The 14,292-nt window shown below is 44.2% G+C and overlaps 1 protein-coding gene across 2 annotated transcripts; it reads left to right on the top strand.

Annotated features, from left to right (window-relative positions):
• The first annotated feature begins 2,811 nt into the window (after positions 1-2,811).
• ZDHHC12 (zinc finger DHHC-type palmitoyltransferase 12) lies at positions 2,812-13,621 on the top strand. 2 transcript variants are annotated; one of them, XM_007057309.4, is made up of 5 exons: positions 2,812-3,042; positions 5,060-5,196; positions 7,746-7,832; positions 9,183-9,349; positions 11,094-13,621. In XM_007057309.4, the coding sequence occupies exons 1-5, from the start codon at positions 2,943-2,945 to the stop codon at positions 11,401-11,403; spliced, it is 801 nt and encodes a 266-aa protein (XP_007057371.2). In that variant the 5' UTR covers positions 2,812-2,942; the 3' UTR covers positions 11,404-13,621. The 2 variants fall into 2 exon arrangements, with proteins under 2 accessions (XP_007057371.2, XP_037735624.1); XM_037879696.2 differs by lacking the exons at positions 2,812-3,042; positions 5,060-5,196 and adding an exon at positions 7,108-7,247.
• Positions 13,622-14,292: the final 671 nt, after the last annotated feature.

Raw genomic sequence — 14,292 nt, 5'->3', positions numbered from 1 at the left:
TGTGTGTTGATCCAGTTCAGTTACTTTTTGCTTTCATGACTCCAAAGGGATATGATGATTTTTTGTCACTGGGAGTGGGTGGGGGAAGAAGACTATTGTTATGAAGTGAGGTGGATGGGAAAATCAGGACTATATTCAGTTATACAGATTTCTTGGCAGAGTGTCACCAGGCATATCTGCAGTGGATATGCCCAGTATTCATGGGCATAACCATATTGAGTGGGGAAGCTGACTGTGGGAAGGACTCTCTTACACTGCTTTAGTGCCACTGTGGCTTTCTCCTTAAAGGACCCAATCCTGCAAGCTCCTGAGTACACTTGTCTCCCATTGAATTCAGTGGGAGTGCCAGGTTCTCAGCAGGCCCTGGATAGGCAGGGTGAGAAGGGGGAATAGTATGAATCTGAACTGTCCCTAGGGAGCTGGAAATGTAGTAGTGCAGTGATTCAGTATGTACTGAGAGAGGCGCTCTATCAGCTGTGATGTGGTTTGTGTAAAATTCCAAGTTGAGTAGATGCCATCAGAATCTAGATTTTATACTGTAAGAGCCCTGCTGCACTCATGTCCAATTCAATATAGGATAGTTTCTAGAATTAAGCCCAAATTTTATCTATCTGGTGATTTTTTGGTTTTTAAACTTTAAGGTAGAGGAAAGCCTCAAGCTCTGTACCAATTTCAAAGCTGCAGGGCAAGGTAAATAGCGCACTACATGTTTCAATGTATAGTTTAAGTCACAAAGGTGAAAGATAAGTTCCCTTCGTCCGACTAGGGGGCACTCCCTGCAGTCACACAGAAGATGAATGTGTCTGCTAAAGGGATCAGCAGTGAAATAGTTAATGTTGTTGCTATTTAAAATTGCCATCCTTAGGCTTCAGATCAATACCCCATTGAGATTAACTGAAGGCAGTTCCCACCTCTCTTGTCTATCTGGAAGAACAGCCTGACTACTGCCCTGGGTCCCTGTGGGAAGCTTTGCTGCACAACCAAAAGAGTTAGAAACATATTGTTATGATGGTTCCTCCATAATTTTAATTAATATCATCATCAAAGCACTAGTACAGGCTCAGTCTTACCCCTGGACGGCTTTCTCCAATACAAAAAGATTACTGGATTTGCTTTCAGGTTGTTAAAACATGATGGGGAATGAACTAGAGATTCTAAGTATCATTTTCAACATTTCAGCTTTGCTGTCCCAAATAAATTATTTATAGTCAACCCTGAGCACCTTTAACAGTCTGCACTTTACTGTCATGGGACCAGCGGAGAAAGAACTGACTCACTATATCCCCACAGATGGCCTCAAATAATCAAAAATGCTGATGTACAACCAAGGAAGGAAAATAAACAGTCTGGTTTATACTCAAACAATAACAGGAAGGAATCAGCTGCTTGCCATGTGGAGGAGGATAAAATGTGCAGGGAGAAGAATGATATTTTCAAGCCTCTACTGTTTTCTAGCTATGATGGACGGAAAAAATTACAGTGTAAAATCATTGTCAGCAAGGCTCGGTATACACTAGAAGTGAAAAGGTGTTGGGACAGATCATTGCTTGTAAAACCCGTACAATGCTTTGGGTCCTCACACATGAGCTGTAGCAGGGATTTTACAAGCTCCGTATTGATTTGACTGCCTGGGTTGAGCTAATTCATGTCTGGCTGACCCAGTGCAGTCTGTGTTTAATTTATCACTAGAGTGAATGGAGAGCAACAGGTATAACAGCTGCATACATTCCAACTGGTTTTGCCTAAGAGACCATCTCACAAACCAGAGCTACACTTTTCACTCCAAATGCTCTGCTACAGGGTCTTGAGAATCCTGTTTCCCCTGCTTCAAGCATCCCTGTGGGTAGTTTTAGTGGAACTCCCTAGTTATGGGTATATGATAGCCAGTCCTTGCTGCAGGTCGCTATAATGCACATTTGACCTTCATGAGCACCATTGCCATGAGAGAGCAGAATCTTGTGATAGCTTCCTACATTTTTTGCTTCCTATAATGCCTGCTTAAATAAAAAGCATTAATTGTGCTGGGATCTGGCCTGAGCTCCATTTGCAGAGCCTTGGTTGAGATCATAGAAGATCAGGGTTGGAAGAGACCTCAGGAAGTCATCTAGTCCAACCCCCTGCTCAAAGCAGGACCAACACCAGCTAAATCATCCCAGCCAGGACTTTGTCAAGCTGGCCCTTAAAAACCTCTATGGATGGAGATTCCACCACATCCCTAGGTAACCCACTCCAGTGCTTCACCACCCTCCTAGTGAAATAGTGTTTCCTAATATCCAACCTAGACCTCCCGCATTGCAACTTAAGACCATTGCTCCTTGTTCTGTCATCTGCCACCACTGAGAACAGCCAGCTCCGTCCCCTTTGGAACCCCCTTTCAGGTAGTTGAAGGCTGCTATTAAATCCCCCCTCACTCGCCTCTTCTGCAGTCGCAGTGGAAACAAGCCCAGTTCCCTCAGCCTGTCCTGGTAAGTCATGTGCCCCAGCCCTCTGATCATTTTCATTGCCCTCCACTGGACTCTCTCCAATTTGTCCACATCCTTTCTGTAGTGGGGGGGCTCAAAACTGGAGGCAGTGCTCCAGATGCGGCCTCACCAGTGCAGAATAGATGGGGAACAATCACGTCCCTCGATCTGCTGGCCATGCTCAGCCCTTTCTTACACAGCGCGAGTGAAGGAGCCCCTCCACCGCAGGTGCCCCAGCAGGCATCAATGCAGGTAGCCAACGAGTTTAGCCCCGGCCGTGCTCTGCCCCCGCGGCTCCACATCTGTTAATGCGGTTTAAGAACTACGCCCCACCCCCCGCCACGCATCCAGCTCAAGCCCCACCCCCTCTGCCATGGCAACCACCCGGCCAACCCTTGCTCCTCGCCCTGCGAACCGGCGCGGCCCTTCCGGGTTGGAGCCGGGGGCGCTGCCGCCGCCCCCCCGTCCTGTGCTGGGGCGATGGGGCCGGGGGCTGTACGGGGCGGCGGCTACCTGGTGAGGGCGGCGCACACGGGGCTCAGCTGGGGCGTCGCTCTGGCCCTCTTCCTGCACCGCACAGGTGAGACCCGGGGCATTCCTCGGGCCGCCACCGTCGGGCCGCCCCGGGATTCCCCTCGCCAGGGGAGGGCCGCTCCCTAAGCACCGGACGTGAGCCCCTCGGACCCCGGGGCCACAGGCGGAAGTCGGCCTCACCTCGGGCGGCGGGGCCTGGCTGCTGCCGCCATGAACTTGCTTTTTTGGCCCCCTCTCCAACTCACCCAGATTTGCCAGCTCAGGATTATTCATTATTATTCGTGGGAAGCTCGCGCTGTTGGCTGCTTTTCTTACAGGCCCATCGCCTGGAGTCATGCGATTGTGAGACAGCTTTCATTTTTAAAAAGTGTTTGGCTCTCATAGGCTAGAACAGGGGTGGGCAAACTTTTTGGCCTGAGGGCCACATCGGGGTTGCAAAATGGTATGGAGGTCCGGTTAGGGAAGGCTGTGCCTGCCCAAAGAGCCTGGCCCCGCCCCCTATCCACCCCCTCCAACTTTTCGCTCCCTCACTGCCCCCCTCAAAACCCCCCACCCATCCAACCCCCCTGCTCCTTGTCCCCTGAGCACCCCCTCCTGAGACCCCCCCGCCCCAACCACCTGCTGGGACCCCACCCCTTATCTAAGCCCCCCTGCTCCTTGTCCCCTGACCACCCTGACCCCATCCACACCCCTGCCCCTTGACAGTCCCCCCGGGACTCCTGACCCATCCCCCGCTGCACACTTCTTGTCCCCGACCACCCCGTCCTGGGACCCCCATCCCTAACTGCCACCCCAGGACCCCACCCCCATCCAACCCCCCACTCCCTGTCCCCCCCCATTGGGACCCCACCCCCATACAATCCCCCATCCAACCCCCCTGCTCCCTGTCTCCTAACCACCTCCATCCCCGAACCTCCGCCCCATCCGACCGCCCTCTGTCCCTTGACTGCCCCCCGGGACCTCCCCCTCCCCCTCCCCCTTGCCATGCCGCTCAGAGCGGCAGGACAGGCTTGTTGGAAAGCCTGGGACATGGGTGGGCACAAGCCACACTGCCCGCATGGCAGTGTAACTGCAGGGGAGGGGGGACAGCAGGGGAGGGGCCGGGAGCTCAGGAGCTGGGCCGGATGTGGTCTGCAGGCCATAGTTTACCCACCTCTGGGCTAGAAGAATAATATGAAAATATGTACTCTGAAGACTCAAAAACCAGAAAGCCGCCCTTGTTCATTACCTTCAAATAAGAAATTTTTAAAAATACGTTTTGATGGAGCCAGACTTGTGATTTTTGGACACTTGAAGTTGGCAATAGTGCACCATCATATCTGGCAGGAAAAAAAATTACCTCCAAGCTGGGGAAGTGAGAGCAGAGGAAACTGCTATATCCCTACCCAATACAACTAGATCCCTGTCCTACTCAGATAGATGGGAAACCTCACTCTTATTGTTTGTAGGGCGGGAAGGAGGGTTGGTATTTGACATTTGAGAAGACCTGGTGCCTACTCCAAGGAGTTTACAATCTAATCTAGTCACACAGTATAATGGAAAACCTATAAACCATGGGGGGTTATAATAAAAAGTACCTTCCGTGGTATTTGATTAATATAATGCTTAACATAATCACTATTGATCTCTTCATATATAAATATTGTTTTTACTGGATTCTTTGACTTTGAATCTTACTCTGGCACCTAGATGCTGCAGTGATAGGCACTTTTTAAATGCAGCTATCATAATAATTCTAGAATAGTTTTATACAGCACACTGCAGAACAGCAGGAGAAGGTGAAGAGAGACTGAAGTACAAGTAGTGTTTGGGGAAGGACTTGCAAATCAATGGGAAGCTGTTTGCTGATCTTTAAGTATGTTGTAAGGGCTCTCTGTAAATAGTTCCCCTTATAGAGGGGACAGCCGTGATGGGTCCCGACTTCCTGAGCAGTTGAGGCATACTTTCCACAGTTAATATGGAATTCAGCCCCACTTTGAATCCTATAGCTAATAAGATCAAGGAGAATAACTTGTTGCCCCAAACATTTCACATGGACTTACTCCTTCTCTTTACTCTTTCAGATCTGCGAAAGCAGGAAGAGCATGGAGAGTTGCTGCAGCCACTGATATTTGTCTTACTAGTTCTATGCTCTGTCTTGCTGTACTTTGTAGTGTCTCTCATGGATCCAGGCTTTGTTGAGTCTGATGAGGAAGAGAAGGTAAATCATTCTGTTAACCTGAATCATAGTTGACTGAATGAAGGAAGGTGGGAACCAACCTTCCTGGTTATAAAACCTGTAGATTTCGTTTTTCTTTGCAACATACTGGATAAGAATATGCAATATAAACTGTCTGGACATTTAGGATAGAGGACTCTTAAAATGTGTACAAAAGCAGTAGAGGTCACGGAGTTTAGGTTCTATAAAGTGAACCTCAGGAATCACAATTTTGCTAGGTGCATTTATCATACCATGCCCCCTTCTGAATTTCCCCTAGCACTCACGTGCTCTCCCACTTTGTTTTACTGAGAAGAACAGATAGCTGCCTTATATCCCCTCACTACTGCCAGTTGCTGTGCATATGAAAACCAGGAAAGAGGTGCAAGCTGGAAGGAAAGTATTCCTTACAACTGTATTTACTGAACAAGGTAATTATTCTGTTACTGTACCCCTCTTGAAAGATCTATTTGTACAAAAATCAGATGAGTGCTTTAATTAGATGGAAATATTTCCAGGTATTTTATATGTATCCTTCTTTAACATGCTTGGACACCTTGTCTTGCCTTGTACAAGCAATTTAATATCCATTATCACTTTAATCTTCCAAAACTTAAGTGAATTTTGATCTGTATATATAACAACTAGCACTGCTTATACTGCAAATGCATTTCCCTTGTATTTTGAGGCAGATAGAGCAGTCTTCTTACTACTTATATCCTATGTGGCTCCATGCCAAAGTTTCATTCTGTCTCCACACCCTATCTGGTTGTCAATGGCTAAAATAGCCCCACTCTCTGAACAGTTATGTGTGTGTATCAATTGTATTAAGTAGGATTTCTTGGGATTCCCTGAATTGCTGAGGTTGTCATACACTGTGTTGGGTCTATCTCCTTTGTCTCTTAACAGCTTCTGTACTTCTCAGGGAATTGTTCTCTATGTTCAATGTTCTTAAACCGTGAGAGAGTTGTGACTATAATACTGTATAAAAAAGAGACAGCTGACTAATGGCTGCTGAGACACTTTATATCCCTCTCTCCAGAGTCTGGAGTACAAATCAACCATGCTGCTCACCCTTAGGATGTCTACACTATGAGCTACAAGTGTGATTCCCAGCTCACGTACATGTACTTGAGCTAGCTCTTATCGAGTTACTTACTGCAAGTATAAATAGTAGCCGTGCCAAATACCAGTTTCAGGTGGATTTGTACTCTGCCCCGCTAAACTGTGCCTTTGCTGTTGCTGCTTGTGTTATATGGCTGTGCTACTATTTATATCAGGGGTCAGCCACCTTTCAGAAGTGGTGTGCCGAGTCTTCATTTATTCACTCTAATTTAAGGGTTCACATGCCAGTAATACCTTCTAAAATTGTTAAAGTGTATCTTTCTATAAGTCTATAATATATAACTAAACTATTGTTGTATGTAAAATAAATAAGGTTTTTAAAATGTTTAAGAAGCTTCATTTAAAATTAAATTAAAATGCAGATCTTATCAGTTTAGTGTGATCCTTGCCCTTGCTTTCCCTTGCTGAGTTTTCCAATGTCTGGCACGTATTTGGATACTTTAAGCTGCACACAGGCTTCTGAGTGATCAGTTGTTAACTGGCTCCGAGAGGGACAGAGGACAGATTTCATGTGTGAAAGTACCTGTTCACACAGGTATGTGGATCCAAATGCTGAAAGCATTGCAAACGCGATTTTCTTCAAACAGTTAAACATGGGCACGGATGTCCAGCAGGTCAGAATAGATGCCCCATGATCTCTCTCGGTAGCTTCAAGTGCACTCCGCAAATCTCTAAACTTTGATGCCCACAATTCTGAGCTTTTTAACTGAATGAGCTGCATTTCAAAATCTTCAACACCCATCCACTGAAATATAGACAAATCCAAGTCGTGTTCATTGAACTTTTCAGGTTTAATTATAAAAGGAAGCATTGGACCAAATCGCTGGAAATCTTGAAATATGTCAGAAAATTCTGATTCCTGTTCTTGCATGTACATTCTAATCTCAACGTCAAACGCAGCGCGCTGTTCCACGTGGCATGATAGTGATGTAAGCAGCAAATCAGGACTTAAAAATATCCCAGTACGGTGGCGCTGGAACAACTTTTAAGGTGGGGGTGCTGAGCTGTGCCCCCTCTTGTCCCTGTCTGCACCCCTCACAGCCCCAGGCTGGGTCCAGTTGCAGAGCCCCGGGGCTGGAGGCCGGGGCTGGCGGCCAGGACTCCAGGCCGGCAGCAGAGCCCCCCCCGGACCAGTGGCCAGGTCCCAGGGCTGGCAGCGGGCTGAGTGAGGCCGGCGGCCAGAACCCCAGGCCAGCAGCATAGCCCCCGGAACTGGTGGCCAAGACCCAGGCAGTGTGAGTGCCACTGAAAATCAGCTTGTGTGCCGCCTTCAGCACGCCTGCCATAGGTTGCCTACCCCTGATTTATACTCATGCTAGCTTGACGAGAGCTAGTGTGTGGATGTACGTACAAACTGGGAATCACCCCTAGCTTGGCATATCGAAATAGTCTTAGGTCCCCTCTTTTTTCTTATCACATTTTTGTAGGTAGGGATGAATGAAGAGCAAAGAGTAATGATGCCTCAATTTCCAAGCAATGTTTGGCTGCGGCGCTGTGGATACTGCATGCTGAAGGTATGTGTGTACAGCAGTTGGTCAAGGAACTGGGGTAACTGCTTGGTGAGCTGGTGTTCATCTGGCTACTTATCTTTTGTTATTGCCCAGCACATTATTATGCTTAGCCATCACTCAGCTGTTGAACTGGCTGGAGGCATCACTCATTTCTTGTAAACTTACAATATTATCTTGGTTGAAAAGCCAAGGCAGGAGCAGACAGAATTAGAAACTTGGGTTCAGGTACAATCCTGAAATGAAAGGTGACTCGAGCAGAGTGTGTAACTAAACATTTTTAAATGGGAAACTGTTAATTTTCAAGATAAATACAAATATTCTTGGCAGTTCACAAAAAGTACTGTTCTCTTCTTACTCCACGTTGGGGAAAACCCTGCTTCCTGCCTCCTTGTTGCCATGTCAACTGAGGCCTCACTGCATCTTCAAAGACTTTATTTGAAAGTGTCTTAGTAAAGTCAAAAGGTAGAGTTCATCTGGGTGGATTGTGTAGCATGAGCAGATTTCTGGCAGGTATGAGCTTGTTTACATGCTTAGGACCAAAGAAAAGCTAGTTTTAACTGTAAAAAGCATAGTTTGCTCTTTTTTCTCCTTCATCCAATTAGTTCTTGAATATGCATCCCTGAAGCCCAGAAATGCCTGTTTTCAGTCGCAATCTCTGTCAGTTTTATACAATCCAGGGTTGTTCTAGCTTCTGTAAATACCTGACGACTGACCAGCAGAAAGAGCTATCAGCCAGCTTGTTGTTGAAATAGATAAGAGACTGGCAGACCATATGTGTACCTCAATAAGGGGGCATGTCACCTGTTGCCATCATCCCTTCCCCAACTATGCCTCCCTATTAGTCCTTGGACCAGTCCTCCTCCCAATATCAGGGGAGGAGTGGATACTTCTCTCCTACCCTCTCATCCATATGCCCCTCAAGACAAAACAAAAACCTTTTCTTATACACACTCAAAACATTCCCTTGAATGGCAGGTGCCCTAGTTTTTCACTGTCCGACTTTGGTCACCTTTTTCTTAAATATTCACAGTTCACTGTATTGAGCTCTTGTTTCAGCTAATACCTTTCCTTATATGTTTGCAGCTTTATTCTGTAGCTAGTTAAGGGAAGTTTTATAGCAAAGTACTGGCCACGGGCAAGTCATTTAACCTCAGTTTTCCCATCTGTAAAAGCGGGATGATTTTCTTTGTAAGGTATTATACAAGTAGTATTAAAATAATTGTTTTTGAAGGGAGAGTAGAGGGAACTGTCTCACTTTGCAGGAGGATTGACCTAGATGACTTCCCAGCTATTTTATAGAAAATAGGGCATTGGATATGGGTAGACTATTCTTAGTATCTGCTTATTCCACAGCAACCAATGCGAGCCAAGCACTGCCAGCTGTGTCGGCACTGTGTACGTCGTTATGACCATCACTGTCCCTGGATTGAGAACTGCGTAGGAGAGAGGAATCATCCACTCTTTATAGTCTACCTGGCTGTACAGCTTGTGGTTCTCTTGTGGGCCTTTCATGTTGCATGGTAAGAACTTTAAGTGGTAGCCTCTGGCAGGGACAGTTTGTCTTTGAGGTCTTGGAGAGTTTTGATAAGAGCTGGACCTTCCAAAATCCTGCTGAATGTAGAGCAAGATAGCAATGGCTGGAGTTAAGCTGGTATGTTCTCTCCTTTCCTGTACACGGTAACCAGCTTTCCTCACAGCACCACTCTGATTATTGCCACTGAGGATTAACATATCCACTTAAGCAAGAGGGTGTGGTGTTCCTTAAAACAGTGGCTCTCAACCTTTCCAGACTCCTGTACCCCTTTCAGGAGTCTGATTTGCCTTGTGTACCTTCAAGTTTCACCTCACTTAGACTACTTGCTTACAAAATCAGACATAAAATTACAAGTGTCACAGCACACTATTACTGAAAAATTACTTACTTTCTCATTTTTACTATACACTTATAAAATCAACTGGAATATAAATATTGTACTTACAATTCAGTGTACAATGTAGTATAAAGTCATTGTATGAAATTTTAGTTTGTACTGACTTCACTAGTGCTTTTTATGTAGCCTGTTGTAAAACTAGGCAAATATCTAGATGAGTTGATGTACCCCCAGAAGACCTCTGTGTACCCCCAGGAGTACACATACCCATGGTTGAGAACAACTGCCTTAACACTTAAAAAGCCTGAGTCCATTCAGGCAGTGGGAGCAGATGGACAAGGCAATTCTAGAACGGGGGATCATTTAAAAAGCTGGAAATGTGATTTGACTTAAATTGTCAAACAGTTATCTGAGCTACAGCACTTAAAACCAGAGATATAGGACAGACACTCCCTGATAAATGAGGGGCAGGTAGTCTTACTTATAATACAACCTTGGTTTTTCCAGAGGTAACAGCAACATCAAAACCTCTGGAAAAAGAGGGGAGCAGGCTTTGACATCTGGCAGTAGATATATTCCATTTAAAGTCAGCTGCCATTCTTTCCACTTTGTTCGAACATTGTGGGACTTTCAACAGTGATGTACTGTTTATTCAGTTGACAGAACTGAGGTGATTAGTTATGCAGTTTGATATTTTGGGTTGTAACAGTCCATATGGCTTAGCTTTAAGCTTAAACTAAATGAATATAAAGTAATTTTGCATTGTTGGTGACTGTTTAACTTTCCCTCAATTATTGTGCAACCTATATTTTTAAATGGCAGGCAAGTGAAACTCCCCATAAACCATCTTCTGTTAGTGTCTCCTGGCTTTGTTCTCATGCAGCGCCAGTGGACACTCTAATTGTCAGGAGAACTTAATTTGTACAGAGGTATAGATGTACTAGATCTTTTTCCGATCTCTGTTCCAGTGTATTTAGAACTTAGCTTTGTTCTCATGCAGCGCCAGTGGACACTCTAATTGTCAGGAGAACTTAATTTGTACAGAGGTATAGATGTACTAGATCTTTTTCCGATCTCTGTTCCAGTGTATTTAGAACTTAGCTTTGTTCTCATGCAGCGCCAGTGGACACTCTAATTGTCAGGAGAACTTAATTTGTACAGAGGTATAGATGTACTAGATCTTTTTCCGATCTCTGTTCCAGTGTATTTAGAACTTAGCTTTGTTTTGAGTCTTGGTGCTGCAGCTGCTATCAAAGTTTATACAATGCTTTGAAGCTGTAAAACACTGCAGAAATATTATCAGCATGCAAATCAGGAGTGCAGTATTTGAGTCAAGCTGACTTGTGTAATCTAACCCAGTGTGATTTAGCCATGTTTCTCTTTTAATTAAAAGGTCAGGCCTTTACTTCGAACAGTCTTGGGAGTGGCTGCAGCACAACATCTTCCTTCTCTTGTCCTTCGTTGTGATAGCCATATTCACCATTGTAGTGATGCTGCTGCTGGTTTCACACTTGTACTTGGTCTCATGTAACACAACCACCTGGGAGTTCATGTCACACCATCGCATCTCCTACCTCCGACACTGTGAGTCAGACAACCCCTTTGACCAAGGTGTCATTCTCAACCTCTGGAGATTCTTCTGTGCCTGCCGCCTCGTTACATGGGAGAAAATATACTTTCAGGAGGATAGGGACCCTGTTTAATTATAGAATGTAAACTCAGCCAGGATTTAATGATGTAATCCAAGTTTGATTACAAGAGGGAAAAGTACAACTACAGTGTGAGTTGAAATGCAGGTCCTCTTGCTGAATTAGTCATTCAGGTTTTAACTGATAGAGGCTGCTTGTCATGGTGTATCTGTGCTAAGGGCTTTAAGAAAGAAATTTAGAGGATTCTCAGGAACAACCTCTGTATGATTTGTTAGAGAAAGCACTTGTGTTGTAACCCATTTCCTACTGCTTCAACGGAGGGGGAATTTAGTCTATAATGAACCATGCAACTTGTACAACTATCCCATCCGCAGGAGCAAGTCTGCTTACAAGAAGATTAAGTGGCAGTGTGGCTCTATGGTTGTTCTTCATATCCAAGTAAAATAACTTCTATTAAAAGGGGACTACTTGGTTCTGGGCAGCAAGGAAGGGATGATTTCTGGTCTGAGTGAATGTGTATGCTAGTCTTTACATCTTTTTGCTAATCATATTCATCAAACCTCTTGAGGCAAATGCAGGGACTTCCTGAATAGCTGTTTTCACTTATTTTCTCAGTCTCCCCTCCTCAGTTGGTGCCACATCCACTCTAGGGAATAGCAACAGAAAGAAAAAGTTCATTATTGATAAATCAGGCCAGAATCAGTTTAGGCAATGTGGCCTTTCTTCAGGATAATTCTTACTGTCAGGACCGATGTGCCTTAGTGGGAAAATAGTGGAAAGTTTTGAATGAATATTTGGACAATGAAAAGCAAACCTCAGTTTGACCACATGCAGGAGGTTTATGCCTTCCACCAAGATTTGAGCTTTACAACTGCTAATATGCCTGAGAAAAAGCTGTTATGCACCAAATTCAAGTTTTGAACTGTTAAACGTATGCTTTGTGACGGGGTGGCTATTTAGATACAAGTCAACAAAACGATACCATTGACTTAAACATAATGAAATGCACATTTAAAACCGACCATAGACTCAGTTATTCGATACAGAAATTCATGAGTTTTCAGTGAATACAGACTTCTCAGATTTAAACCATTCTTGAACAGAAAAAAGTAACATTTGTCAACTGCATTATTTGTGCATCTCACTTACTCAGCTGTAACTCTCACCTATAGCTTGTTTGGGAAAAGTCTCCCTCAAAATATTGTTCTAATTACATATTCTTAAATTAAAATAGTAAATGGTGAGTGGCAGTGAAGGAGATATTTCTGTATGCCCTGAGATGGTTTTTAACTGGTAACAGTGAGCTGGAGCCAGAATCCTTAGTTCCTTGCCCAGCTGGTAATAGTACTGCTAAATCCATGTCTTGATGTTTTCCGCACTACCATATTTCGTACTGTTAGGTTTTCAACTTATTTTACTTTTTAACTCAAAAGGAGAAAGTCTCCTCTTTATTTTTAAAGTGTTAAAGATACTCGGAAGATTTCCATTTTTATCTAAGATGACACTAACGAGTAAACTTAATTTCTTCAGTTTAAGCAGAATGGACAGTGAAATGAACCTGTTTAATTACAAGTTACAAGTTCTTATATGGCATTGCAAAGATTGTGTGTCAGTCCCCAGCCTCAAAAAAGGAGAGCCCTCCGCACTGAAACCTAGTCCTGAAAATATTTCTAATCATCAGGTTTTGTAAAAACTGTTACGCTTATTTGGTGCCATAGTATCTTTCATTACTCAGGGGTTAGCACTTGACACAAGAGCCAAATGGATGGCTATCACCTTGGCAGATTGCGCTCAGGTTTCAAGGTAGGTAAGCTCTCTTAGAATACTGTTATACTCTGAAAAATCCACTCAAAGACAGCAGTAGGGTCTATGTTTGTGTCTGACACCAGAAAAACATTGCAGGTTCCTTGGGGCCGGGCTGTGTCTTGCAGAGGGCAGAACACACTATCAGCACTGTGGTATGTGAATGTCAAGATGGGGTCTTTCTGGATTGTACATCTAATTGCAGAATCCTTTCTTAATGGTGAATTTAGTTCTGTTGATGAAGTATCTGTCAGACTAGAGTTGACTTCACGCTTAGCTGTGTTGGCTCTATCACATGGAAAAAATAACAGTCAGTATAACTGAATACACAAAAGTTAGATTTTTTGATGGGATGGTGAATTTTAAAAAAATGTCTAGGCTGCCATTGAAAGATATTTGCAGTTTACATTTTTAAATGCTCTTAACTGTGTCAAAAATAATTGTAAATCATTAAAAGATTAGAACTAGTTTTTGCTGTTCTCTATACATTTTTCAGGTTTAACCCTCAGCGTAGAGTCATCTAGTTCTCCTGCAGTAGCGCTATGCTGTACCTTTTAATATCTGTTAGAATGTAAAAAATCATGGAAACATGCCAGTCTTGACAAACACATTTGGGGCCAAATGTGAGCAGACAATGGCTGTTTAAACAAGGCACCGTATAGACACGTACCTTGCCTTAAACTGGCTTTAAGGTTAGGAGGAGATAATTGGTAGTGTGGGTCAATTTCCCTTTGTGAGAGATTAAGCAGTAGTTATACTTGACTGGGGGAATGGGTGAGCTAAGATCAGGGTGGGCTGTTTTTCTTCCACACAAGTACATATACTAAAGCTCTTACCTAAGTAACACCTTGAGCACTTCAGCAAATCTTGATTTAATAGGGACTCCTCTCTGGTTATGCCCAGATCCCGTCTTCAGAACAAGCACAATCAATCCTTCACTGGTAAAGTCTATCCCTGTAGATGAAGGGTTGAAAAAGCAACATCTACATGTTCCCATTAGCCTTCAGCAGGGATATTTCTTCTCTAGCCTACTAGCCAAAGCCACAAGCCAAAATTCTGTTCCCTGCACATAGTAACAACCATAAATGTGTAGCAGTTCAGTCTGCACTGTGAAGTGCAACCATGTTGTAATTGCCCCAG

This window comes from Chelonia mydas, chromosome 16, assembly GCF_015237465.2.
Source record: "Chelonia mydas isolate rCheMyd1 chromosome 16, rCheMyd1.pri.v2, whole genome shotgun sequence".
NCBI classification, from domain to species: domain Eukaryota; kingdom Metazoa; phylum Chordata; order Testudines; family Cheloniidae; genus Chelonia; species Chelonia mydas.
The sequence above is the reverse complement of the archived record's forward strand: the minus strand, read 5'-3'. Positions and strand labels throughout refer to the sequence as shown.

Excerpts from the sequence above, each read along its gene's own strand:
- ZDHHC12 (XM_007057309.4), top strand. The coding sequence starts at position 2,943 with ATGGGGCCGGGGGCTGTACGGGGCGGCGGCTACCTGGTGAGGGCGGCG. Across the intron at positions 3,043-5,059 it reads CCTCTTCCTGCACCGCACAG|ATCTGCGAAAGCAGGAAGAG; the intron begins GTGAGACCCGGG and ends TTACTCTTTCAG. Across the intron at positions 7,833-9,182 it reads GTGGATACTGCATGCTGAAG|CAACCAATGCGAGCCAAGCA; the intron begins GTATGTGTGTAC and ends CTTATTCCACAG.